At 36.0% G+C, this 27847-nt stretch overlaps 1 protein-coding gene across 1 annotated transcript; it reads left to right on the plus strand.

The window, feature by feature from the left end:
* Window positions 1-1593: 1593 nt before the first annotated feature.
* Window positions 1594-27387, plus strand: LOC129001768 (BTB/POZ domain-containing protein 3-like). The gene is made up of 11 exons (XM_054429207.1): window positions 1594-1825; window positions 9264-9316; window positions 11505-11564; window positions 14485-14595; window positions 17435-17488; window positions 17955-18082; window positions 19246-19367; window positions 20767-20971; window positions 23174-23299; window positions 24114-24247; window positions 25562-27387. Exons 1-11 carry the CDS (start codon window positions 1770-1772, stop codon window positions 26253-26255), a joined length of 1743 nt encoding a protein of 580 aa, XP_054285182.1. The 5' UTR covers window positions 1594-1769; the 3' UTR covers window positions 26256-27387.
* Window positions 27388-27847: the final 460 nt, after the last annotated feature.

The following is a 27847-nucleotide window of genomic DNA, read 5'->3' on the forward strand; positions in this document are numbered from 1 at the left end:
ACCGTGCCACGGCCCACGGGCACCATTACCATTGATTGGCTAATGGCTATTTGGCTGACTGACTGGCTGGGCTGACATGACCAGATAAAGCCGATTCCAATTAGGACTGGATTGGATTGGGATTGAGTACGGATTTTTATTTATTATTTATTGCAAGGCAGAGGATACACGTCCGCCGCCGTCCGGTAACCAGACGTGGATTAGACGTCCGGCAATTACTGTCATAACCTAACCTAACCAACCAAACTTGCTGATGATGAAAAAATCGAATTAAGGTTAAATTCTTTCTCTATTAAAAAATTATAAATGCCAAAAATTCTAATAAAAGATGTACAGTTAAGAATAAATGGTATTCAATGCAAAATCTTCGACAAAAAGTTAAAGTCACCAATGGGACTCGAACCCTGGACCTCTTGCATATCAGCCGAGCATCTTAACCACTACACCACAAACACCGATGGCTGGTCGTGGTATTGTTGTAGTAAAGGCGTTCCAGGCTCCCGCAACCCCATGACGTCATTGCCGTACGCCTTATCCACGTCCGGTTACCGGACGCGTATCCTCTACGTTATTGCAAACGGCGATACACCAATACAAAAGTAATTACAAATACGATTGATCCAAACCAAACTACTGAAAAAAATTAGAACTGTGCTCATGATGGAAGGAAAAAACATAGGTGTGCTATTCCCACATATTATGACGTCACTGGGATTGCAAACAAAAGATCACCTGATTGTAACTGTCAAATTAGTATGTATTTGTTTTGATTTGATTGTTTTTGTTTTCATAATAATAAAAAAAACCAAATCAAAACAAATGCATATACTAATTTGACCGGTGGGGCACACGGGAGGGACTAAGGCTAACATATCTTGTAGTGTCAGCGTTTGCCGCTAGAACTGCTAAGTTGAAAAAAATTATTTTTTTTTTAATTTTTAGTTATAAGATTAACTTTTTAATTATAAAATATTGTTTTAAAATTATAAAATAAATTTTTAATTTTTAAAATTAAACTGTCATAACATAACCTAACCAACCAGAATTGCTGATAATATAAAAACTATATAAGATAAAAATCTAATTGATAATTACTTATAATTTTTAATTAATTTTAAAATTTAATATTATAAAATTTAACTGTCATAGCCTAACCTAACCAACCAAACTTGCTGATATGAAAATTTTGTTGACAAAAAGTTAATGCTGCCAGCGGGATTCGAACCCGGGACCTCCTGATCACTAATCCGGTTATCTTTATCAAGTTACAATCAGGGACCCATTTCATAATAAACTACAAGTTACAACTTGTAACTTGTAATTTGCATTGGGTGATCAGCTGATTTACTAATAATATTAGTATGAAATGGGCCCCAGGTGATATTTTGTTTGCAATCCGTGTGACGTCAGAATATGTGGGAGTAGCACACCTTTAACTACGGAGTTAAAGGCGGCCGTGGTACCGGTCTCCGATTCCGAATCCAGTACGAATCTAGTCTCTCAGCTCGGTCTCGGTCTCAGTCTCACTCAAGTTTGTTGTTTGTTTGTTTGTTTTGTCTAATCTGTCAAGTCAAAAACAAAACATAAGACGGACAAGACGCTAATAAGCATGTCCATTTATTTGTTTAGGGTTTACTAATTTAATTCAAGATAAATAATTTACACTGGAAGACATTTTTTTCATTAATATATTTTAGATTTTGTTTTTTATAGCCGATATTGATATTATCTTAGTTTAACTTACACCGGTAACTTAAATCTATATAACAATGAAGAGGTCATGTACTTCGGAAGGAGAAGAGAATGTTGAGAAAAAGTCAAAGGAGTAAGTATAAATACTTTATAAGCTATTTACAATGTACATAGACTTAAACTTAGACTTAGTTGTTGTCAAAGGAGCCGAAGCCCCCAGATGGCCACCCGGTACCTATTACATGACCCGGGATCCATGGTGCCAGCCGGAGCTTGCGCACCGACCTTGACAACACCGGCTGCCGAAGCAACCCTTTGGAAAGAGGGCTGCCCCTCAATCCTAACCAGGGATACCGGTAACTTGGTCTCACATACCCTCCAAATGGGTTCCCCCAGGGCCGAAACCCCGACGGACCATAATGGAGTCCATGGACGCAACACAGTGCAAGCGACACTCGGGACCTATCTAATCCCTGACAGGCCGAAACCCGCCATCAAAGCCAAGAGGAAGGGGACCCACCTATTTCCACCACTACCCGATCGAGGCCATCCCATTCACTGGGAAACCAGGGATAACAAGGGCGATAGATCCCCAGGTACCCCTAGCGGGCTTGATCCCAGCACCCGATCTACTTCATTTGCCCATCTGACCCAACATCACTGCCGGGCCATCAGGGTTTCCCAAACGGAGGGAGGTAGGGTGGGACCCACCCGGATGAACCATCCACCAAAGGTGGCGACACCCTTAACTCAATTGAGGTTCCATGGAGAACCCTCCACACTCTCGGGAACCATACCCACCGGTCTCAGGGACAGGGGTACCGTAAGCTAATGTAGTGTGACCACCAACCGTTACCCTCACACTGCGGAAAGTTCCGTTCCCATAGAGTGTACCCGTGAGATTACGGGTACTCGCCCATTTTCACCTTCCAGGAAAAGGTATACTTCCAAAGTCGAGGATTTGCCACATACAATGTCGAACCGGCCGAAGCCCAAAGAACCACAGCCACAGGCAGATTAGAGATTGATGGCACACTACCACCTCTCTGAGAGCTGAACACCCCACCATCCTGGATGGAGGAATATCACTGGGTACTCTCCCCGTAGGGGCTGGCTTGTCCACGTTACAATGTACAGTAAGTTATCAGCATGTCAAAACAAATTGAAACTTATGAACATGGCTCTGAGTTAGGGATGAGCATCGATAGGTAACCATTGATGGCCATCATCCAGTTCTGAATCGCTCATTAAATGATGGATTCTTTGAATGAGTTATATGTCCCTGTTTGGATGTACCGGCTGCCTAATGGAATACAACACAGTCTCACTGTCTCTACTGCTTTACTCATCATCCTTCCACGGCATTACAATAATTTTAAACTAGGCATAACCATTTTGGCTCCATGATAGGCACTACCCCAGCGTTGACTTAGGCCTATTTAAATATCGTTAATTGTGTTAATTTAACTTAGTTTAGTAGAAAACTGTATTAAATGGAGAAACCGTTGGGATAAATAAATAAATATCTTGTCAAACGGAGAACTGCAAGTGGGCCTAAGGATCATCTGTCTACTGGGCGGACGAGTGTGTTGACAACCTCTAGCTGGACATCTGCTGGTAGATATCGATCAGCCGATAAACAAAAATAGTTAATAATGTCGTTGGTTTTATATATTCACTATCAGATCAATGTAATTAAATTAGAATAGGTACGGTATATATTAAAACACGTAGCTGCCTATTTTAGGCTAGTGTTTTGTCTAACTTATTTGCATTGAATTTGTTAAAAATTCATATGCTTTATTCATAAAAAAACATATGTCAAGCACATTCAGATTGAAATTTAAATAAAAACTATTCTTTAGTGAAAAAATAGAAGTTGACTTATTATTAAGTTAGTTCAATCAGACATAACTAACTTAACTGTTACTTGTTTTTCTTATCAGTAAGTGAATTGTGGATATAGTAAGTTGTGTCCGTACCATCAACCGGGTATAGCCAACCACCTTTTACGTGAAGGGAAAATGTCAAAACTGGCCACACTGTAAGTTAACTTACTACTCCAACTGTTGAGTGTCAAAATATAAAAGTTGAAAATACGAGAAACATTTTGTTTAGGCCTACATTCATTTAGCTTAACAAAATATTTTTTATCTAGATTCTGAATTGAACATTTTTGTTTATCAACAGTATGTGCCCGTTCTATGTACGGGGGGGACCCTGATGTCAGTTGAAACCTCAAGTACCATGGTCCTCCTATGCCTAACTTGAGGCAGCCCAAACTGACCTGCAGGGCAATTACCAGCTGGTCCCGCACCACTATTTTACAATCCTATTAGCGACATTTCCGTGGACGCCCTGTTTCAATATTAATATTAATAAAATTATAATCTGATATAGAAATTTATTCATTTACATTAATAACATAGGCCTAAATTTAGCAATTATTTCTGTTTTTGTCCCATCTGAAACAGATAATTTTTATGGGTTTTGAACTAGGCCTATTAAACAAAATACATACAACATTAGTATAAAACGTAAACATTGTCCAGTTTAGATAGAACAAATCAGAAATGTTTATTAGGTAAATCACCCTATTAGGAAACATCGGTACTTTGGTATTATCCGGAGGCCACCCTTATACAGCACGCTGCGGTGGTTATGTTAGGTTGGGTGCTCATAAATGGAAAGAACATACTTTAATTGACTTATCCAAATTTGACATTATTACAATTAGCGGCCTTTGAGTTCTGCCTCCCAGAAGGCAGCGATGTCGGCGAGCATTAAGTTGAATGCGTCGCCGCCTCTACTGCCACACCAGTTAATGCGGTGACAGGTGATGCGCGCGCTCCGGTCAAGACCTAACCTTGGCCTACTTGGAGGGGATTTGGCGAGCTTAAGGATGACTAATCTGGTAGTGTTTGATTCATAATGAAACGAGTAAAGTCCTACAAACATATATTTATGATAACCCAAACTAACATTACCGCCGCAGCGCGCTGTATAGGCCTAAGGGTGGCCTTCGGATAATACCAAAGTACCGAAACATCTTAGAAGCATAGGGAGGTCACAGAGAGACCAATGTAGGTTCTCCGAAAACGAGGAGGAAACCTCTGAACACTTATGGTTGGACTGTCCGGAGGTGTCCCAAAGATGGGTGAAAATCTCTGGAACGGAATCTATAGGGATGAGGAAATTTGGCCTCTCACAGCTCCTAGGCTATGCTAAAAGCCTAGGACTGTCAGACTGAGTTAAGGGTTGCTACAATAGGTCAACAGGAAGGGGGAAATTATCCCAACCCCCACAAAAAAGGTGCAGTCTTCTCAGTGGAAACTCTCAACACCGCCGCGGCAAAAAAAGCAAGCCAATTTCTAAGCAAAATCAAAGTTATTGACTATTTTAGCGAATTTCCCTATAGGGAAGTAGCTATTACCGTAGGTGGCACGGTAAGACCTAGACCCGGGACCGATTTACTTTTTCATTTTGATGTCCCCAGAGGCCAAAAACACCATTCGTTATATATATATATGTATATATATATATATATATATAGACATATATGTTTTAATTTAGGTGTTCACTTAATAGGGCTGCTGATATATTAAATATTTAAGTAAATAAGTACAACTGAGCACCCTGAGTCACTTCTTTTTATAAAATATAATATTCAGGGTGCTCAGTTGTACTTATTTACTTAAATATTTAATAGACATATATATATATATATATATATATATATATATATATATATATATATATATATATACGTCCGTGAACGCGATAACTTGAGTAATTTTTGTCCGATTTTGATGAAATTTGGTTTAAAGGTGTAAAGCGGGATAAACTTGAATGAGTTCGCGAACCAGCACGATCGGACCATGGGAACAGGGCTTTACGGGGGGTTTTATGGGGTAAAAATTGGGTTTTCTCACTTTTGACACTCAAAACACAAAATTTCCCGATTTCTCTTTAGACCTTTTTAAAGAGCTTAAAAAAACAAATAATTTAGTATATAAAAGTATTTTTGTTCGATTATTAGTAAAGGAGAAAATTAAAAAAATTGTAAATTTAAAATTCCCATGTTATTCTTATGGAGAATATTGTCAAATGTTGTGTAGTTTGCTTGTTTATGGATATATTTTGATCAAACTTGGCAAATTTATTTATTTTGTACTAAGCTATCAATATTTTACTCAAAAACACACTTTATTAGTTTCCTTGAAGCAGCAAACCTAGGTACTCGTTAAACCTAATGTTATTCAAATATAGGCTATTTAACTGAAAATCATTTCAGACAAATGGAAATTCGCTTAGTCGGCAGGTTTGCTGCGGCGGGGGTATTTTTTTTTCACTGTAATTGAGAAGTTTATCATGAGTATGCACCTGAGGGACAAAACATCGCTAAAGAGTACTACTTAGATGTTCTACGCCACATGCGCGATGCAGTGCGTCGCAAGCATCCCGATTTGTTGGCCACAAATTCTTGGTGGCTTCATCAGGACAATGCTCTAGTGCATTCTTCCATTTTTTTATCAAAACTTGGCATTCCTGTGCTATGCCAGCCAGGAGCTGTGGTACTCATCGGATATGGCAACCTGTGACTTCTGGCTGTTCCCTACCTTAGAGTTCCAGGCTTGTTTCCAAAAGTGACAGGATCGTTGGAATAAGTGTGTGAAGTCCCAAGGGGACTATTTTGAGAGGAGATCACATTTTAAAATACAGTGATCAATAAAGACGCCAATGAAAACAAATTTTTTTTAAACTGTTGTAATAAGATTTACTTTGCTACTTATTTATCGGGTCTGTAGACCCTTCACTTATTTTACTTTCTAATATTTCTCCTTTGACGTCATACACAAAATATCCAGTGAACAGCTTCTTCTCAAGTACTAGAGGTAACCATATTCGGTCGCTGGCCCACATCTTTGTGTAAGGGATTTTTTCCAAATCAAACCACTGAGGGCGCATTTCTGAAACAAAATATGTTTGATACTAAGGTAATGATTTAATAGTTAATGCTTAAATATAATTAATACAGACAAGGCCATTACAGTAATACGACATACAGATAACGTAAAGAGAGAGAATACAGATTTATGTGTTGAGGAAAGAGTTCAAATTGAAGCAAATACATAATCGAGTTTAAATCAAAATCAAGGATAGCCTATAAGTTTCTTCAAAAGAAGCAAGAATACCCAGCGCAATGTATCTATTGTAGTTATAAACCGTCCTATCCAAGAAGCACATGTCCAGAAAAAAGTTCAACATGCAACTTATACAAAAAGATTGGTCTCTCTTCGAAGGTCTACAGATACATACTTTTAATACATGAAAAATTACAAAATATAAACTACAACTAAAATAAAACAGAACCTCTCCGTATTACCTTATTTGATTTATTTTTAGAAAATCACCAGACATAGGCAATTGCTGCCTATGCGTCTGCTGGTTTGCTATTAAAAATTAAGTAGGCCTAAACCAAAATCATAATTGACTTATTTAAAAGTTAAAATAAACTGTTTGCATAAAATATTAGTTTAGGGAAAAGATTAGAAAAGACTAATATATAATAAACCAAATAAAATCAAATAAAATTTTAATCAGGTGGGGACTAAAATATACCTGCTGGCTCAGGATGGAGGGGACTGGGTGGGGGTCAAACGTGCCAGTAATCAGCTGCAATATTCATAATAGCGTCGGCCGCATTCATACCAATCCTGAAGATAAATTCTTTTACTCTTAATTTGAAAACATTAATAGAAGGTGATCATTACTAAAATGAGAAGCCTACATATTATTTTGATAGAGTATATTAGAAAAGAAAATGTTAGTTTTAGAGAAAGTATAATTCATCTGAAGTGAAGAAATGCCTAATCGTGAGGAGTAACAGGTACTATGAGAGTGAGTAATTCTTTGAAATAATTAGTATGATTTTTAAAGATGTTTAATAATAGGCGTTTAATGAATAGCTGTCGAATAGTGAGAATGGACAATTCCTCAAGCAGAGGCAGACAATACTAAAGCTAATTAACAGCAGTGGACCAGTAAAGAAGGACATATTGTTTTGTTGAATAGATTAATAATTCAGAAAACAAGCAAAATATAATATGTTTTAAAATTTATTTTAATCCAAATAGTTCAGAAGATTATACTTGATGTGTGAAATTTATACCAAATTGTGTATAGGTCTATTTAAAATGTTCTCAATAAACGCAATATCTTTCTTCATAGACCTATGTCAATAAATAACATTAGGCCTAAGTAAGTTACCTTCGGTTTCTACAATATCACCAGTATAGTTTTCACAAAGGAAGACATAATCTAGATGCATTTCCTTCTTTTCAAGCCAAGAAAAATCAAGGGTTGCAATACTATGTAGATCATTTTCTGTACACGTCAATCCACTTTCTTCTTTTAACTCCCTGTAAAATTAAGTTCCTGGTTATTGGTTTATACGTTTTGATGTACAAAACGTAAGTAAACGTAAGTAAAGTATGTATCTACATGATACACCTAAATACATTTCTTAAATAATAAGCCTATTGAAAAAAGAAAAATAGCTTACCTAATGGCAGCAGCTTTGATTCCCTCATTTTTTTCTATCTTCCCCCCAAAGCAGTTCCACTTCCCAGCACCTCTCCCTCTTTTTTTGTATCCCAACAAAACTTGAGACTGTGTTTTCACTACAACTAACGAGTGATTGATATAATAACCATCTTGCCTGTCCATTTTAACTAGTCACCTATGTATTCGGTCCTACTATAAAAAGTGAGCAATTTATTTTCAAAAAATACCATTAATTGGAAATATTTTTGTCCAAATCAATACCGTTATTAAGTATAGCAAAAAAGTCTCATCTAGTTTTGTTACAAACATTAGATTTATCATGACATCTTATCACCTTCTTATCAATGTAAATGTAACCTACATTGAGTCTGAATATGTTGGTATAATTTGGAAGATGATAGTAGGTATGTTTTTTATTTATTTAAACTAGATACCGTTGTATTTGGCACTGTTGCTAGTCATAAAATTAAGTCCTTGTTTCCTACAAAATAGTACCACTTCAACTAACATCCTCTGGTTCATTGTTTGTGGGAATCTTCATATTGTAGGTAGGTGTTCTTCATTATATAGGAGGTAGAATATATCAAATTGCCCAGGCTATCTCGATTTTTTACATTGTAAATTAAAGTAGTAGGCCTAAATATTTAATTTAAACAAAATCAGTAAATGTACCCATCCAATGTGTTTCGTTGAATTGAAAAATAAATAACAGCAATTAAATTATACAGCTGATCAAAATGTAAACAATTATGTTCTTCATAAGCATAACATGGGAACTTTCAAAGCCACTGGGGCAGAGCCCAAGAGACTTTTTCAAATATGTAAGGCCAGTTTGCAAATCTACGTGACTCTTTCCAATGAGACGTCAATGGATAACATCGGTTAAGAAATGGCAGAGGAGTTCAACCGACAAAGTTTCATGTACCGTAGCGTATTAATTATATAGATAGATAGTGTGTTCATCTTTTTTGTAAACAAGTAAATTACCAACAATATTGTTTCAGGGATGAAGAGATTTCAGAAGACCAATCTAGTTCATCATCTAACCAATTGAAAAGTAAGTATTGTAAATTTGATATGTCGTGTTTAGTATCTTGACTAGTTAAGTTGTTATGTAGAGTTTGGCACATGTGAATCAATAGAAGTAAAGTACTCAACCACAAAAAGCCGTAGCGGTAGTCGTTAAATCAACTAAATAAAACTAACATTTCTTTTTACGTTCTACAAGTTTTGGCCTAGCTTACTCATCTTAAGAATATGTAATTTTATTTAACCCTTTGAGTGCCAACGACCAGGGAACCGGACGTTTTTAAAACGAGCCAAAAGTGCCGACGTCCGGCCGACCGGACGTTTTTAGAACGAGCCAAAAGTGCCGACGTCCGGCCGACCGGACGTTTTTAGAACGAGCCAAAAGTGCCAACGTCCGGCTGATCGGACGTTTCGTAATGATCGAACAGTTGTCATAACAACCGAATGGATACTCGGATTCTTTTAACCCATATATTAACATTGAGTCGAAAGTTACTAGATGCGATACATCGATTTTCGTTGGTCGAAATATCGAAAATTCGATTTTTACGAAATTTTAACCTAAAAATCGCCAGATTGCGCTTGGCATTTTTAGCGCGACCTTCGGGAAAAATCATCAGCATTTTTTAAGCGTTACTTTTATTTCTCGCCTGGCACTCTAAGGGTTAATTTTAAACTTAAATTTTAGCAGACTTTGGTTTTAAAGATATACGTTCAATCCCCGGTGTATATTCAAAAAAGATTGAAACTAAATTGATTTTTTTGATTAAAATTGTGATACATACTAGGTACCCCAAATATCTTGTTTGAAATGTTATTCACAGTAAGATCTATTTACTGCTCTAACAAAACATTGTCTAGTAATTATTTTGGGTCAAAATCCGTTACGTGCCCACCACTATATTTTCCCAACAAACACTTGAATAACGAATTGTTAGGAAGTTAAGAAGAGTTAAGAATTGTAGGTGTTAAATAATAAAGAAGACACACTTCAGAGTAGGGCTTTAATTACACACAATATAAATTAAAGGAAAAATCACACATAGTTGAAACTAGTGTAATAATACCTATTGAAGTGGACAAAAAGCCGCAATGTCTGAGTATTTTTTTCCAAAAACGTTACCTTCTTGAGGAAGCCGTTTCAGCCACATGAACTCACAAAAATAGCTGTCTACCATTTTCGATGGTTTCTGAAACGACGACTAAAACTAACTGGACAGCCACATTCTCTTAACTGTGTTGCTATGTGCGCCACTGTCCAGATCTAAGTTCTCGCTGTGGTTGATAGTTTGGTGGTTGTAATTTTTGTTTGCATTTCTAATTCCATTGTATGATCGCCATTGATCGGACACGACAAGTGTCCCAGGAGCAATGCTGTCTATTATGATCGGCTTTAGTGAAACAGCTGATCTGTTCTCCACAGCTACAGGAAACATTCCTTTGTTTTGCGGCAAATGTCGCCAAAGACCCACTGTTGTTTGGGAACCCTACCAACATTGTACTTAACGCTTAGCAAATACTGATTTGTCTATTTCTACTGTTAGACACCGGGACTACCGGGACCTCCAATTACAATGGGATTGGCTAATAACTTTGCTGCACTTACCTCTTGCAAATAGTTGTTCCAATCAACCACAGTGTTGAGATTGATGCCCAGTTCGCGTTCGAAAAAATCTTGAGTAGTGAGTTTGTGGCTCAAAACCTTTTCAAAACCCAACCATGAATTTTCAAACCAAGTGTTACATCGTAGTTGAACATCTTGTCGGCACACATTTTTTCCACAATGCCACCTTTCACGACTGTCAGTTACACTAAGTGTCATTTCATGTCCGTTATCGCATTGTTTTTCTTTTGGTAAAATATTAGCGTTTTGAAACAAAGAAACACACCTAACTTTACACTTACACAGTTCGTACAGTTCAAATATATTGCAGGGCAAATCTATCTTACAAACACAGTGCACTGTGGCATGATTAAGTAATACAAAGACAGTGATTACCGCGGGCCGCTGCTGGCGACGCTACAGCGAACCGTTCTCTCCCAGACAGATGAGATAAGACCGACAACAATGCCATCGTAAATACCTGGAAATGATTCCACTCTACTAAAAAAGTACTCTGTCATTGAAAAACGTTTTGTAAACTTTAATGTTCGTATTAACAAGTTTTGGAGATGTGGGCACGTAACAGCTTTTGACCTTATTTTGATCTTTATAGATGTGTTGGATGGAGGAGGAGAAAATGTCGACTCCAAACCAAGCTCAAATGATGAGGAAGGTATGTTTCCATCTACATTTTAATAGTAGTTTACGCAACGATTGCGTTAAGTGAGTCTTTACGACACGAGTAGAAAATTTAAGGCACGAGCCTTGGCGAGTGCCTTAAAAACTTCTACGAGTGTCGTAAAGACTATTAACGCGAGTTGCGTACACTACTTTACCTACGACCGTTTTTTAATTACTATCAATCTGGATTTAATTACTAACAATCACTACTGATAACTTTTTAGAGAGGTTATGTTTTCGTGTATTGTCATTGCCACTGAATGTTATACAACGACTTGTTGTATAATCAGCTGATTTCCTGTAAATTACGTGTTTGTTAAACTTCGTTAAATATTACATTGCTAGCAGCATTCTTACCATAAATAATATTGTATCAGGTACAATTCGGCAAATATTTCATTTATTTCTGGACTTCCACCAACTTAATTAAGAATACGCGAGTATCAACATGAACAAGTCGGATCAACAATTAAATTGGTCAACTGATCAACTGATCAGCTGATCAGCTGATTAGTTGACGTTCGAAGCATTACAATTTTAATTCTTTTCTCTCAATACTTGAACCTCATTGGTCCGTTACCTGTGTGGATATGAGAAAACTATGCGGATATGAAATGAAACTATGCGGATATGAAAGTAAACAGCTGTAAAGTGAAACTTTTCAATTCTAAGAACTGGACTGAAATGGCTACTTTAAAAAACGGTCGTAGGTAAAATATATTTACGTAAGTAGTTAAATAAAATCTCAATTTAAATTTTTGTTCTATTACTACTGTATTTAATGAACTATTTTTTGCCAAATGCAAATTAATTACATACATGTTATCTTCTTTAACATGGACATATTTAAGGTCTATGAGGCACAATGTTACAGATATAAAAATATATTTTCCTACCTGACAAAGAGGGCTTCCAGCACTGATTACAGAAAGTTTCTAATTGCTGCATTTACTTGCTTTTGCCGCACTCCAGTATTCTAACCAAACAACACAAAACAGCGTGCTTTTATTATGCACGTAATCCGTGTACGCTTAGAAATAGGTTGGCAACACTTAAAGATAATACGACTACGATAAGCTGTTGCAGTGTTTCCCATTTCGTTCAACGCTTGAATTTTTCCTAACCTAAAACGTGTTGTTTAGTGTTTGAAAGACTAATTATTTCTATGCCTTATAGTGACTGTAGGAAGAATATAATGTGTAACACGAGTAAAAAGATTGCCTTTGCTACACTCGAGAAACTTTCCACACTCGCCTATGGCTTATGCGTAAACATTTCTCTTGTGTGCAGCAAAGTGCCACTTCGCCCACTAGTTACACAAATAACAATTCCTAACAAATGTCTACACCTAACTAAATTGATTGCAATTTGCAATTACATTTTAACATGTGTTGGAAATGTATTTGCAACCATTCATTGGTAATACAGTCTAACCTTGATATAACGAACCTCGATATAACAAATTCCTTGATATAACGAATTTTTTTTAATCCCCTAGAACTCTCCATAAGACACAATGTATATTTTACCTCTATATAACGAACAAACCATAACAACGACCTTGATTTAACGAATTTTTCGTGATTTCGGCTAAAATAAGACACCTCAATATAACAAATTATCATTGTCAGAACCTCTACATTGCGAATTTAACCTCTGCATAACGAATTGTCTACGTCTTTCCCTCGATATAACAAATCCCCCACCCAATTATTGTTTTGGGAAAATCTGTTTCTTTATCGAATGAAATGGAAAGGTCACGTCATCGCTTGCGCTAACATTCGTCTGCTCCGTTTTTTATCTTTGTCTGCTGTCGCTGCGCGCGCTATGTTGCAACTGAGAACTCAACTGATTTCATTCACTGAGGACTGATGGCGACGTAATGTTTAGTAAGCTGTGATTGGGCGATATGGGATAACTATGGTGAATTGTACAATTTTCGGATAAAGAGAAAACTAAGAATGAATATAAAAACAAAACCAAAGAGAAATAATAGCAACATCGTTATCTTAACATTCCTTTTACGAGTGTTTTTATTATCCTTAAGTTGGCTATGATTATACACTTTTATAATGACTTATCTAATAATTTATTGTTTTCAATACGATTTGTTTCAACTAGCAACACCAATGCTATAGTTAATGATTATTATTGACATTCCTCTGTTGTGATAAATCAGTACTGTACTGTAAGTAGCCTACCGGCCTATCACGAGCATTAGCTTACAAAACTTTCTACTGTTTTGTTTTGTTCTTTACATGGTTTATGACTACGCAATACAGTGTTTGGTTAGGTTTTAGGAGGGTTAGAACAAGCTGTGATTTTAAACTTGCAGTTTTTAACCTGTACCAAGGTCAAAGCCATTGTCATGATTGCGCAATATTCAAGATCCCTCCCCTTTATTTTGCCGGATAATTTAGGTCCTACTTTACAATGTAAACACTGTACTGTAAAGTATTGTAGCGTAGCCTATGCTACTTTAATTGTATTTTAATGAGATCAAATCCCGACCTATATTGACCGACGCTGGTTCTGAACCCCGACTTAGCGAAATTCCTGCAAACCTAACCTCTATATAACGAACCTCGTTTTAACAAAATCCTTGATATAACGAATATTCAATTCGGTCCCTTCAGATTCGTTATACTGAGGTTGGACTGTAATTCTTTAAGACTTATTCCATTCAGTAAGCCTTGTGTTGATATAAATCATTTGGTATATTTGACTATCAATATTCCATTTTATATTGTAAAAGTTTAGTTCAATAGTTAGTGTTCATGTAAAAGTAATTTTCTTAGAAAACTGTACTCTAATAATCTAATTTCTTGATCTATTTGTATGACAATACTTTTATCTCAGTCAGTTGTCTATGAAAATATTTCATTTTTATAATTGGGATTGACTGTGTTTAGACAAGACAAAGACTGATACAGCACAAACCAATGAAGGAATTTCTGAAGGAATTTCTGAAGACCAAGCCAAGCCTACCAGTTCTGAAAACACAACATCGACCACTGTCCCAGGTATGTATACCAACTGGGGTTTATTTATACATACTAGTGTACATGTTGCTCGAGTTCGAGCAATTGCAAAGTATTACAGGAGTTATTTCAAAACGAATAATAGTCATATTTACGATGAGTTTAAAAGAGTCAACTCAAAGATTACCGGTGTGTAACTCAGACCATGTTTATCTTCGTTACCTATTGATAAACCTAAAGCATTCCGGTCGGTTTTCTCTTTCTTAAAATGCCTCGCTGTACAGGCAACACAGGTCATTGATAGAGGGCCAATTGAGAACGAAAAGTCGTTTTGGGGTAGTGTTAGGGCGCATTTGTAACTTAATAGTTTAGATTGTCCAGGGTCAGGTGTTGGCTATGATGAGTTAAGCCTATTACGCGCCACTGCATGTTCTGTAGCTACGGTCGTTATCACGATTACGCCTCCTGTCTATGGCTGGTTTTATGCACCGCGACAGTCGCGAGTCACGAGTCGCGCCACGTCTTGCGGCTGACCAAAATGTCACGCGACAGCGACACTTTTTTGTCGCGTAAACTCACATCCGGTGGTGGGGGAATTAAAGAAATCGGTCTGTTCTCAATCCAATGTTGTGTGTTGTGTTTGTGATGTAGAAGTGATTATTAAGTTGTTTAAATATAGACCCTGTAGTGTTGTACACGTTAATGACAAAACCCTAGTTATTTAAACAACACATACAATTTACAGTTGGAATTGAATCAACCCTCTTAAAAATGGCATTACATAATATAATGATGTAATTTATATTACAATTAAAGGGTAAAGAACTCATTTATATACTAATTATTAACATTAATCAATATAAATATATGGAGAATATACCACGTGGAGTATGAAAAATACTACTGTCGTGCCGCGACTGTCGCGGTGCATAAACGTGCCCATTTGATCCATTAGAACTTGAACCGCGCGCGACACATTTTTTGAAGCTGCGATTCTAAAACCTGTCGCGGGTATTTAGAGATCTCCGAGTCGCTCGCGCGGCAGTTTGTCGCTGTCGCGGTGCATAAATGCTCCCATTTAACTCAATAGAACTTGAGTCGCGCCGCGACACGCGACACGCGACTGTCGCGGTGCATAAAACCGGCCTATGTTTTGTTGTCGTCGCGTCGGAGGCATTTAAAAGAAAAAAACAACAAATAAACAAATTATAGCTACACAAAACAACGATAAATACACAAATTTAAGATACAACCACGATCCGTCTTGGGGGTTATGGGGGACAAACTCAAATTGTAAATAAATGTACTCAATGCGTTTCCTTGCATTGAAAAATAAATAACAGCAGTTAAATTACACAGCTGATCAAAATGTAAACAATTATGTTCTCCATAAGGATAACATGGGAACTTTCAAAGCCACTGGGGCAGAGCCCAAGGTATTTTTTCAAAAATGTAAGGCCAGTTTGCAAATCTACGCGACACGCTCTTTCCAATGAGACGTTAATGGATAAAATCGGTTAAGAAATGGCGGAGGAGTTCAACCGACAAAGTTTCATGTAGCGTATTAATTATATAGATATCGATTTTTTTCTTTTCTCCCACCTTCATATCCTAACATTTTAGGCTCTAGCCTGGGATCATTTTAGCGAATTTCCCTATAGGGAAGTAGCTATTACCGTAGGTGGCACGGTAAGACTTAGACCCGGGACCGATTTACTTTTTCATTTTGATGTCCCCAGAGGCCAAAAACACCATTCGTTCAAATTTTTATATATGTATATATATATATATATATTCGTCAGTGAACGCGATAACTTGAGTAATTTTTGTCCGATTTTGATGAAATTTGGTTTAAAGGTGTAAAGCGGGATAAACTTGAATGAGTTCGCGAACCAGCATGATTGTACCATGGGAACGGGGCTTTACGGGGGGTTTTATGGGGTAAAAATTGGTTTTTTTCACTTTTGACCCTCAAAAAACAAAATTTACCAATTTCTCTTTGGACCTTTTTAATGAGCTTAAAAAACAAATAATTTAGTAAAAGTATTTTTGTTCAATTATTGGTGACGGAGAAAATTTAAAAAATTGTAAATTTAAAATTCCCATGTTATTTTTATGGAGAATATTGTAAAATGTTGCAGTTTGCTTGTTTATGGATATTTGATCAAATTTGGCAAATTTATTTATTTTATACTAAGCTATCAATATCTTATTAAAAACACACATTATTAGTTTCCTTGTAGCAGCAAACCTAGGTACTCGTTAAACCTAATGTTATTTAAATACAGTATATTTAATTTAAAATCAATTCAGACAAATGGAAATTCGCTTAGTCGGCAGGTTTGCTGCAGCGGGGGTATTTCATATTATTTCAGGCTAGGCCTCCTAGAGGTTGCGGGGTCACTTAGATAAAATTCATTGGTGATCGTCGGGATATGAACCCAGGACCTTGGTAAGTTAACATTCTATGCTCTAACCACTAGAGCAGCTCTCTCCCCTAACTAACTGGATCGCGGAGTAGCTGAATGGATACAGCAGCTCATCTCTTAATCAGAAAAGAACAAGCTTAATCTCTTCACTTACTTAATGTTTTAGTCTTCATCTTGGATATACACTATTGGATAGATTACATTAAGATATCAAATACATTATTAAAACCAATATTTAAATGCAACTCTAACAAATTTGCTACATGGTGATTTGAGAATATGTAGTTATTGTCATTGTCAAGGCATAAAAAAAACATCTAGCAAGTATATTGGCTTACTCATTTTGGCTTCGTAAAGGGATTTAATATTCCAGAGGAAGGGTTTAAAACTATCACCCAAAAAGCCTGCAATGATATCCTAAATATTTACATTGTAAACATGTTTTATTTCAGATAATACAACACAAGAAGAAGACTGTGTTGAAGTTAAGGAAGAAGAAAAATCAGGTAAGTAACAATACTAATGAACTGGCTGAATAGCTGAGTGGTTATAGTGCAAAAACACTCAAAAGATTGCTGGATGAATCCTGAGAAAATTTAGTAGCTATTTGGTGGTTTCAACCTGAATCCACCCGTCCCTGACCGTTGGACTTTACACAAATAATACTGGCTAACGAAGCAGCTGATCTTAGTCAGCTGCACCGATCACCTCTCTCTATTCTACACTCACCCTTCACTCATATTTGGGTTAAAATACGTCTCTGTCTTAAGTAATAATGATGAAATAATTGCATTTCAAATTACTTTAATTAGCACAAGTTTAAACGCCAGGGCTTGCAGTAACCTTTTGAGAGCAACATAATGTAAACCAAGCATATTGTAAATTCCTTGCACTCTCGGCAGCCACAAACTTTGTCGTTTAGTAAGAATTTGAAAGGTCTTTGATGTTAATTTTTCAACTGTTGTGTGATAGGTGAAAAGACCTCGCCTCAGAGATGGCAGTTGGCTCCGACCACTACCAGACAGAGATTGAACTACCTACTGACCACGTCCAAACTGAGTGACTGTGTGGTGCAGGTTGGCAAAGCTGAGGCTCAACAGGTGAGTGCCACAATACATAGGCCTGATAGTAAAAGTTTAAATAAGCAGTTACAGCACAATATAAGTAGGCTAATTATCCAAACGCCAACTACCCGAATTGCTTATGGAAAGACTTTTAGGTAAACGGTATCATCAATCTGAAACGTACTTTCTCCCATTAGCTTGTATAAACCTTTATCATGGACAAGTGGTGGGAGTAACTATGATATTTTATGAACAAAAAAAAGTATGATCATAAAAGTTGCATTAAGTTAACTTTTTATCGTAATTTTTACATCGATAAGGGCTGTACCCTTTTGTTTAGAGTTAACAAGACTATAACATGTTATTCTTGGTTTGTTGGCTACTCATCACTAAAATAAATTAATCACAATTTACTTAAAAATGTGGAGGTATATTTTGAGTTTTCATCAAAACCCATCTTCAACAACATATCAAGTAAATAAACTATGATTTATAATGTTTGTTTATAAATTAACATAATTATGTTTGAATTATTTTTCAATTAGGTTAGTAGGATTTTTTGATATTAAAATATATCATACCTACTAAATTTTAATAGAAATCGGTCAAGCGCTTTTTTAATCTGTTTTTTTCCTGTTATTTTATGGAGAAATCACATAACTTGCAATAACTTTTTAACTATAATTTTTACAGCAATGGGGTACTATTTTTTGGGGGGTAATAAGGGCTATGAAATACTAATATGTAATAATTTATCATTACTATAGTATTAAAAATATGATTTTCTTCCTTCCCAAACAAAGAAAAATGTGTGCAATGTCAACTAAAGCAAGGCCACACTAAAAAAACAGGCCGTAATGCTCGTCTAGCATGACGTAACGATAGAAGACGGCAATGACGTAATGTTTACCGTTTGTGATCAGCTGCTTGTTTTAATCTTTTCATGGAAAACAAAAATATAACCTTAATTACGTCATTGCCGTCTTCTATATTGACGTCATGATTGGCGAGCATTACGGCCTGTTTTTTTAGTGTGGCCTTGACTAAAGTAAGAAAAGTTTGGCTTATTAGTGTGAAATGTTGGCCGATCCCATCAGTTTTTGGTCCACTGCTGTCCCTTACTCTGGATTTCAATACAAATTCTTATTTCTTACCATAAAATGAAATTTTGTTTAGATATTCAACCAAACTTGTTTCAGGATTTTAAACTGCACTCAGTTATCCTTGCAATGTCCAGTCCAGAGTTTGAAGACCTCCTCAGTGAATCTCTAAACATCAGTCTACCAGATGTAGAGCCAGACGTATTCAGGCAAATTTTAGAGTAAGTCACTCAATCTCAAATGTAAAAGATTAAAAGTATTATCAATTTTAATATTTTAGCCTGCTCAAGTCATAACTATTTAACACTAATACCGAAACCCTACTTAGGCTGACGTTAACCGAAACCCCTGGTCTGTGAGACCCCATTGGAAAAATAATGGACCCCGCTTAGAAACACACAAACCGAAACCCTTGGCCTGTGAGACCCTGCTTTAAAATACACTAACGCTGGGCTTCTGATACGGAAATGTTATAAACAGACAACCTGTCAAGCTCACGGCACCCACACAAAATGAACAAACAATGATCAATAGGCAGGGGAGGAAAAGGGGGGAAGGTATTGGGGGAATGGAATCTCCCAAGTAAACAGTGTTGCCAACATGGGTTTGTGAAAATTCCCGTGGACCTGTCAGACCGGGGTTTCGGTATTAGTGTTAAAATGTATTGAAACTTGTTGCTATGATTTTTTAATTGCAATAGGCCTAAACATTGTGTCACGCTCAGATCATTAATTAGAGCGGGACTTGTCATACCGGTAAGGTAAAAGTTTAGTAGGCCTATATTAATTGCTCAAAACTCAATAGTATATTTAATAACAAGAGTAGAAAGTGAGTCATTGAATATTCGAGACTATGTAAAATTCATTTGAATTCAAAGGGCATATCAGTAGGTATCGTTAGAATATGTGGCAAGAGAACTTTTCCCTAAAATTTCCATTTAAAATTGTCACATCTATCACATTTCTCATCAGTTTCTCAAGTTTTATCACGATCGGTTAGCTGGTTTGGTAACTCATAATGAACAAACAAACGACAAACATAAATTGGATTTGATATATATAGATACTTTTATTGATGAACTGATAGATTTATACGTATTGTATTGTATTGACACTATTCGTTTATTGTGTACAGATTGATTAAGGATAATGTTCATATCAGCTGATTGCCTCTTAATATTTTCTTACAAATTTTGTTTACTTTTATTGCAGCCTATTTTTGCTCCGTGGACGGTAGGCGTATACATCTGCCAATTATTACAACATCTATTGTTATACTTAACAATATTACTTAACAAATTATTGTTATATTTAACAACATTAATCATCGTAAAAAGGGTCTTTTATTCAATTATATCTTTAACCGATGTACAGGAATGTTTTTCTAGAGAAGAATAAAAATAAAGAAAAAAATAATATTTTGGACAAACGTCTTGCATAGGTCAACTATTTAGAACATTCTATAAATTACAGATGTAAAAAAGACATATATTTTTTTATAATTTTGCTGTCCGTATACATATTATAGGCCGTCCGGGAAGGGTTAAAGTAATGAACATATAAAATATGATCTTCCATTTAGAAACACCCTGTATAAATGTGAACCCATGACACATTACAGATATATCTACCTGGACTATGTGAACCTGTGGAATGTAGAGAAGACACAAGCCTTGTACAGAGCCTCAGTCAAGTTCAAGCTACCTCACCTATGTGAGAAGGCTGTGGAGTATATGATGGCAAAGATGAGTCTAGATAGTATCTGGCCTATACTGGAGGCTGCCATAGCAACACAGGACCAGATACTGACGGATGAGTGTAACAAGGTAGGTCCCATCTTCACATCTCAGAACTGTTTTACAAATTACTTCAGGCTAGGCCTAGAGGGTTGTGGCATTATCACTGAGATAAAATTGCTGATTGGCAAGATTTGAACCCGGGACATCGAGTATTAAAGTTCGGCGACCTACCACTAGATCAGCTCTACCGTAGAGTCGTACTGTTGCTATTGCTTGAGTTAGTATTGAAGGAAAGAGTTCCCTAGCTTATGATTACATGAAGGAAGAAGGATTCACGTAGTTTCAGGAAGTTTAACCCACAATTGAAGTATTTGTCTGATAAGGGAGTTTCTTCTGAAGTATTTTTTCATACATTCCTTCTTCCTTAATGTATTGCTTGGGTTTAAAAATCTCATTCAACATTTGCTTATGATTTGAGACACTTTTAGCACACCTCAGCTCTATCACAAATTTTTTCCGCATCAGCTCTACCGCTGAGGATACCACATTGTAGTATGGGTAGAACGTCTGGTATTGTAAATTTTATAAATAAATACCAATATGACGAGGCTCTCACCAGACAACCTAGACTGTAGCGATGACACTGGTCGGTTAAACCTACAAATGAAGATTATTTAGGCCTATACTGTTTAAGTGAAATTTGTAAATAAGTAGATTTTTTAAAAGAACCATGTGGCCCCATTAGTATGTGGTCATATATAGTTACTGTTCTAATTCTAATCCAAGAATATTAATCACACATCTTGTTTCAACAAACTCTTATTTCAAAACTAAACCAATGTTTACAAAAACATGTTTACAAAAATCATTTGACAACATATTCAAACACAAATAAATCATACGAGCTGGTGGTTTTTATTTCGACCTCCGGGCCGTTATCTTGAACTGGTCTGTATATTTTTTCTCTGCACTTTATTATCTAACCCAGCATTAAGGTTTTTCGGTTCTTTGGTCAGTGCCCAAGTTTCTGAATCATCAGTACTACGGGGATAGTTGGTATGGTATTAGTCGACTTTGGTTTCTGCTGCACCCTGCAGTTTATTTGACAGTTTTATAGAGACCTACTACACCGATTACCGCTTTCATTACTAACCAAAATTTTAGTATGCCGACATACTTACATTCAAACATACAGAAAAAGAAGTATCAACACGTAAACCACTTATATCTTAAACAATTAAGCAATAAACTACTGAAAAAATATTTCCCAAATATGAGTTAAAATTTGTAATGCATAAACTAAATACTTACACAGATTTCATGTACGACAAAACTTGAGTAAACGCAAGTGTTTGAGATGTTTAGTTCAAAATAACACATTTCCTGATAACGCAGATCCTTCACGGTAGGGGAAAACTACCTACATTTTAAAGTGAAATAGTATGTAGGCAAACACCAACGAACAATATTTTTGTAAACAACAACTCGTAACATAAACATTTCAATGACAGTTATAAACCAGCTGTTAGTTAAACCAGCATTGAAAATACTTTAAATTGCTAGCGTCGGCTGCTAGACTTTTTAAAAATTAAAACTTAATTTCTAAAAAACTGAAACCCTAAACTAAAATTATGGCTTCGACATTCCCTAGTTCTCAAAATTATCTTTCTTTCAACACAAAAATCATGAAAATCCGTCAAGTGGTTGATTCAGAATTGTGAAATAAAAAAACACAGTTTCGTTTTAATATTATAGATGACAAAAAAGAACAGACTTAACAACATCCTGCCTCGTTAAGATGCCTTAATACAACAGTAACCTATAAAACAAGAAATATGCCTATTACCACTTGTAATAATTATTTATTCACCCTTACACAGTTGACTCACAAGACTGTAAATACATATAGGCCTAAAAGATGATAAGTGGTGATCGATTTCGATTGGACACTCCAATCATCACCAGACCCAATAGGCGAATGACAAGAATCTCAAGGGTATCCCTACTTATATACTTGTTTTTTAGGTAATTTAGTAAAACATACGACACTGATCGTGAAGTTACCTGTACAGTTTCAATTGAAAGATGTATGATTAAATTAAATTAAAATAATTGTATATTCAAATAAAGCAATTAAGATGAAACCATGAAACCTAATAAATATTTGTTAAAATTAACTGGGTGATTATGCTATGCAAATACTTCGGCACTGTTTCAATTGTCAACTTCTTTTTCAATGTTGTATTATGATGCAACAGATACTTCTTATTCCTGTGTATTTTTCCACAGTTTTTCAAGAAGAACATAACAAATCTGCTGAAGCACCCCAAGTTCCCCACTGTAGACAGTTCTGTGGTGTCTAGTCTGGTAGCAGACAACGGCCTGGGTGTAGAGGAGGCTGATCTAGTCTTGGGGGTGAGTCGCAGGGTCCACATGAAGTCCGGGAACAGCATTTTATTTTTTGAACCTATTTAAATTTATTTTTGTATCATGTAAATTTCTAGTTTATCCCTTATTGGTCAGAAAGACTAATTTTGGATAATCCTAATCAGTTAGGTGACTAGATGTACTGCCTGCAGTATCTTCCAAAGACAAATTGTACATTATTTTTCCAGCGTAGAAACTCTACAGTACTGTGTTTGTACAGTAACAGTATAGTAGTAACTGTAGTGCATAACAGTAATAGTACTGGCCAAAAACTTATTATTTCACAAACAGTTTTGTTTATTTTGGTGGTGCATGGTGGTGATACCTAGTGAGTAGTTTCAAAACGGATATAATTCCAAGCTGTTGGGAAGTAGCTGCAATGACCTATGCCAACTTAATACACAGAGAAAGGCAGCCAGTTTCACTGGTGTTGTGAGTGCCAGAGACAGTTAATGTTTAAACAATTCCACGTTTTTAATGTCAATGACAAAACTTCCTCACCAAAAGTTGAGGAAAAAAACCTACACTGTCTAACGACTGTGTTTTTTTCATGGTTTTATTTTTTATTCTGAATGAGTTTTTGAGATTCAATGGAATGCATATTTACGTATAAACCCAATCACCAAAACACAGTTAAAAGGTTTATGCAGCCCTTACCTATGAATTTTGATATTCATACTATTCTCAGAGGATGTATGATTTCTTTACCTTACACAGTTTGATACTTATAAACGATTGCCATAATTGTACTGATACTTTTGTAATTTAACTTTGTGTTCAAATGAGTTTAATATTGTTCTAGGTCTTGAGGTGGGCACACCAGAAGTGTTTAGATATGGAAGTGGTTCCTAATCAAGAGAATAAACGCAGCATGTTGTTGCCCGGAACTATCAGTAAACTGCGGTTCCTGTCTCTGTCAAAGGAATTTTTTGTGAGGTAATGTGAAAAATATTACGTTTTACAATTTAATTATCAATTATTTTTATTTGATATACTTATTGAAATATATAGAGTATATACTAGCTGTAACGCGCAGGCTTTGCCCCGTTTAACTTCTTAATTTTCAAGATGATCTCGTTCGCATGGCTCAATCACGTCCTGGTTGAAGTTCGTTCGCTACGCTCACTCACCTTTACGTTGGAGCTCGTTCGATGCGCTCACTTGCCTCCAGGTTAGCTCGTTCGCTACGCTCACTTGCCTTCAGGTTAGCTCGTTCACTACGCTAACTCGCCTCCAGGTTGAAGTTCATTCGCTATGCTCACTCACCTTTTGATTGCAAATTAGCTGTTGTCATAAATGTAAAAGAAATAATAGTGCTGCACCCTGTTGGTAATCCTTGTAACTTTAATGCTATTGAACATCATAGAACAGAACCAACTTGTTTAATTGAAACAGCTGTTAAGATTCATTAATTCCATTTTTCATAAGGTTAACATGGGAAACTCCAGAGCCACTGGGGCGGAGCCCATTGGACGGATCACGAAATTGATGGTGTATAAACCTATTCCATGAAATTCTACACGTATGTACCAAGTTTCGTGAAAATCGGTTCAGCGGTGTCTGAGTTTATCACTGCCAAATATATATATATATACAAACATCCTCTTTTATACTTATAGATATTTCATATTCAGCTATTCATCAGTTATTTTACCAATTGGAATGTGAACATTACTGGCTTACTGACGTCATGCAAATATATAAACGAAGGATGAGTGTAGAGTGGAGTGAGATGCCTTGTGTATCTGACTAAGACTAGCTAGCTGTATGTTTAGCCAAGACCACTATTCAGGACAAAGCCCTATGATCAAGGACATCTGGGTGCAGTTTTAAAAGTCACTTCCATTATTTACTTAGTGATCAACTCATGGTCTCTAAAATTGAAGGAGTTTTTTTCTATTTTTATTCATGAACTAGGGTTATTTCATAACATGTTCAAGGCAAAAGCTCACTGAATAATCACTGATTTTGATATATTTTAAATGGTTATGACACCTTGTATATCTAGTTTCCATCTTTTGCAAACCACTACAACAAACCATGTTCATACTCACTGTAGGTAATTTAAAATATATAACAAATATTAACTAAACCATGCGTACAATTTACTAATTTTGTGGAATAAACTTATATTACTTCATTCATTCATCCTTTGCAAACCATCTTTGTACCAATTATGCTGAACATTCAAACTAATTTTTGTAACAAGTTATCCAACCCTGTGATTCATCTGTTTTATATATTTTACAGTCAAGTAGCCTATAGCAAGTCCAAAGGAGATGAGAGTGTCTTGACCATGGACGAGAGTTATGCCATCCTCATGAACATGGTGGTCCCAGGCTCCTACCCGATGCCGGAGGGCTTCAGTATCTCTACCAAGCAGCGCACTATGGTGGAGTTGAAGCGGCTGATTCGCCGGTTGTTCAACCCTCTCGGTACATACCAGGCAGTTACACCTCAGAGTCCCAGGCTAGACAAACTAACTGTCCTGCCCGGTCCCGCACTAACTGCTCCCTTCGGCTGCAAAAACTTTGCCTTAGACCTCCTCGTCAGCAAGGATATAACTCTCTACGGTATCCAAGTTCCTACGTTTTTCCCTGGTATGATGGGGGCTGCACCCAAACTCTATGAAGAGACTTACATTGTTTCGATCCAAAATGCTTCGAAACCCAACAAACCTATGGTCGGTTCAATCAACTACAGTGGGAAAGTCGCCTACAACTCGTTTGTCGATCTGCATTTCAAGGAGTCAGTCAAGCTTGAGAAGAATAACACGTATACAGTGATTGTATACACAAACAACACCTACTATTTGAACCAGAAGATGTGTACGGTCGAGGAATCGTTCGGAATCAAGTTTTCACTGAAAGACAGCGTATCTTTATTTGGAAAGCCAGGCAAGCATGATTTTGCATTTATTTCACAACTCATTTATTCTGTGTAGACAATTTTTGTTTCCTATAGGCTGAATCGTGATGTTAAGATAAGTGTTGTTTTTGGCTAGTTTTCATTTTGATTTGTTATTATTTTCTTTAAGATATTTTTAGTTTTTATACAATGACTTGTGTCATTGAAGTATAATCAGTAGCAGTAAACTTTCTCTTTAGTACCAGTAATTAGTTTGATGCAACCACACCTTGTTTAAATCATCCTTAAGCTGGTATTTATTCCAAGGACTACTATCCTTAAAATTATTCTTTGTGAGAGCAGATTTTTAGCGAATTTCGCTATAGGGAATTAGCTATTACGGTAGGTGGACCTAGGCCCGGGACCGATTGACTTTTTCATTTTGATGTCTCCAGAGGCCAAAAACACCATTCGTTCAAATTTATATATATATATGCGCGTCCATGATAACTTGAGTCATTTTTATGAAATTTGGTTTAAAGGTGTAAGGCAGGATAAACTTGAATGAGTTCGCGAACCAGCATTGATCGGACCATGGGAACAGGGTTTAACGGGGGTTTTATGGAGTAAAAATTGGGTTTTCTCATTTTTGATCCTCAAAACACAAACTTTTTGAATATCTCTCTAGACCTTTTTAAAGAGCTTAAAAATATAATATATGATTAATCTTTATTCACTATGTTTACTACTGTATCAATTAAACACTGCATTTTACTTTATAAAGAATTTTTTCACCTTTCCTGTAACAATTATGATTCATTTTAGCCACGTTTTAGCTAAAGTTATGTTAAAACAACAATATGTTCTGTAATCAGAACAATTCAATAGTCCGAAATACCCCAGGTCCCGATTAGTTCGGATTAAAGAGGTTCTACCCTATCCTTTTATGGGTAATTTGATAAAAAAAATGCATCAATTTGTCTCCTAAGGGCTCTAAACTTAGGTAATCTTTTGAGGAATTATTGCAACAATCCGTTTTCCACTATGACAATTTTTACCAGAATATTTAGTTTCAAGCTTGATTTGTAAGAATTCCCAATGATTTGCTGGATTGAATAATAATGATTGTATATAGGCCTAGAGCTTTGTAATATGTTTAGATCCAAACATATCAGATTATGTATTCATGCTGTGTTGTTTTTTAGCATAAAAAGTAAAACCATTTTTGATCATTGTAGTTCTTTTTGCCCTCAGTTATGAACTTATATAATGTATTCTCTTAGATTGATATTATCATAGTTGTAAGTAATAATAAGTAAAAGATTAAAACAAACAAAAACTTTAGTAGTTCCATTATTTTATCATTTCAGTACCTGGAGACCGAGCTTTGCTTGGATTGAATTAAACATTACATTTATTAGAATTTAGCTAAATTAAAGATATTTATTATAAACGGTAATCAATGTGAAAAATTTTAGATTATACAAAGAAAACATTTTACACCTTAATAAATACATTGATTGCAATAAAAAATTACCTGTATCAGCTGTTTTTATTATCTGCAGAACAAAAAGGTATTGACGATAACAACATAGGCACTTTCAAGGGCTGTGGGGTGGAAACTGGATCATTCCCAGCTTTGAGCCCAATTCCAATCGATTTCTCGTAGCCAAATACCCCTTACTAACA

The sequence above is a fragment of the Macrosteles quadrilineatus genome, unplaced genomic scaffold, assembly GCF_028750875.1.
Source record: "Macrosteles quadrilineatus isolate MER2022 unplaced genomic scaffold, UCM_ALF_1.0 Scaffold_8__2_contigs__length_117827958, whole genome shotgun sequence".
Taxonomy (NCBI): Eukaryota; Metazoa; Arthropoda; class Insecta; order Hemiptera; family Cicadellidae; genus Macrosteles; species Macrosteles quadrilineatus.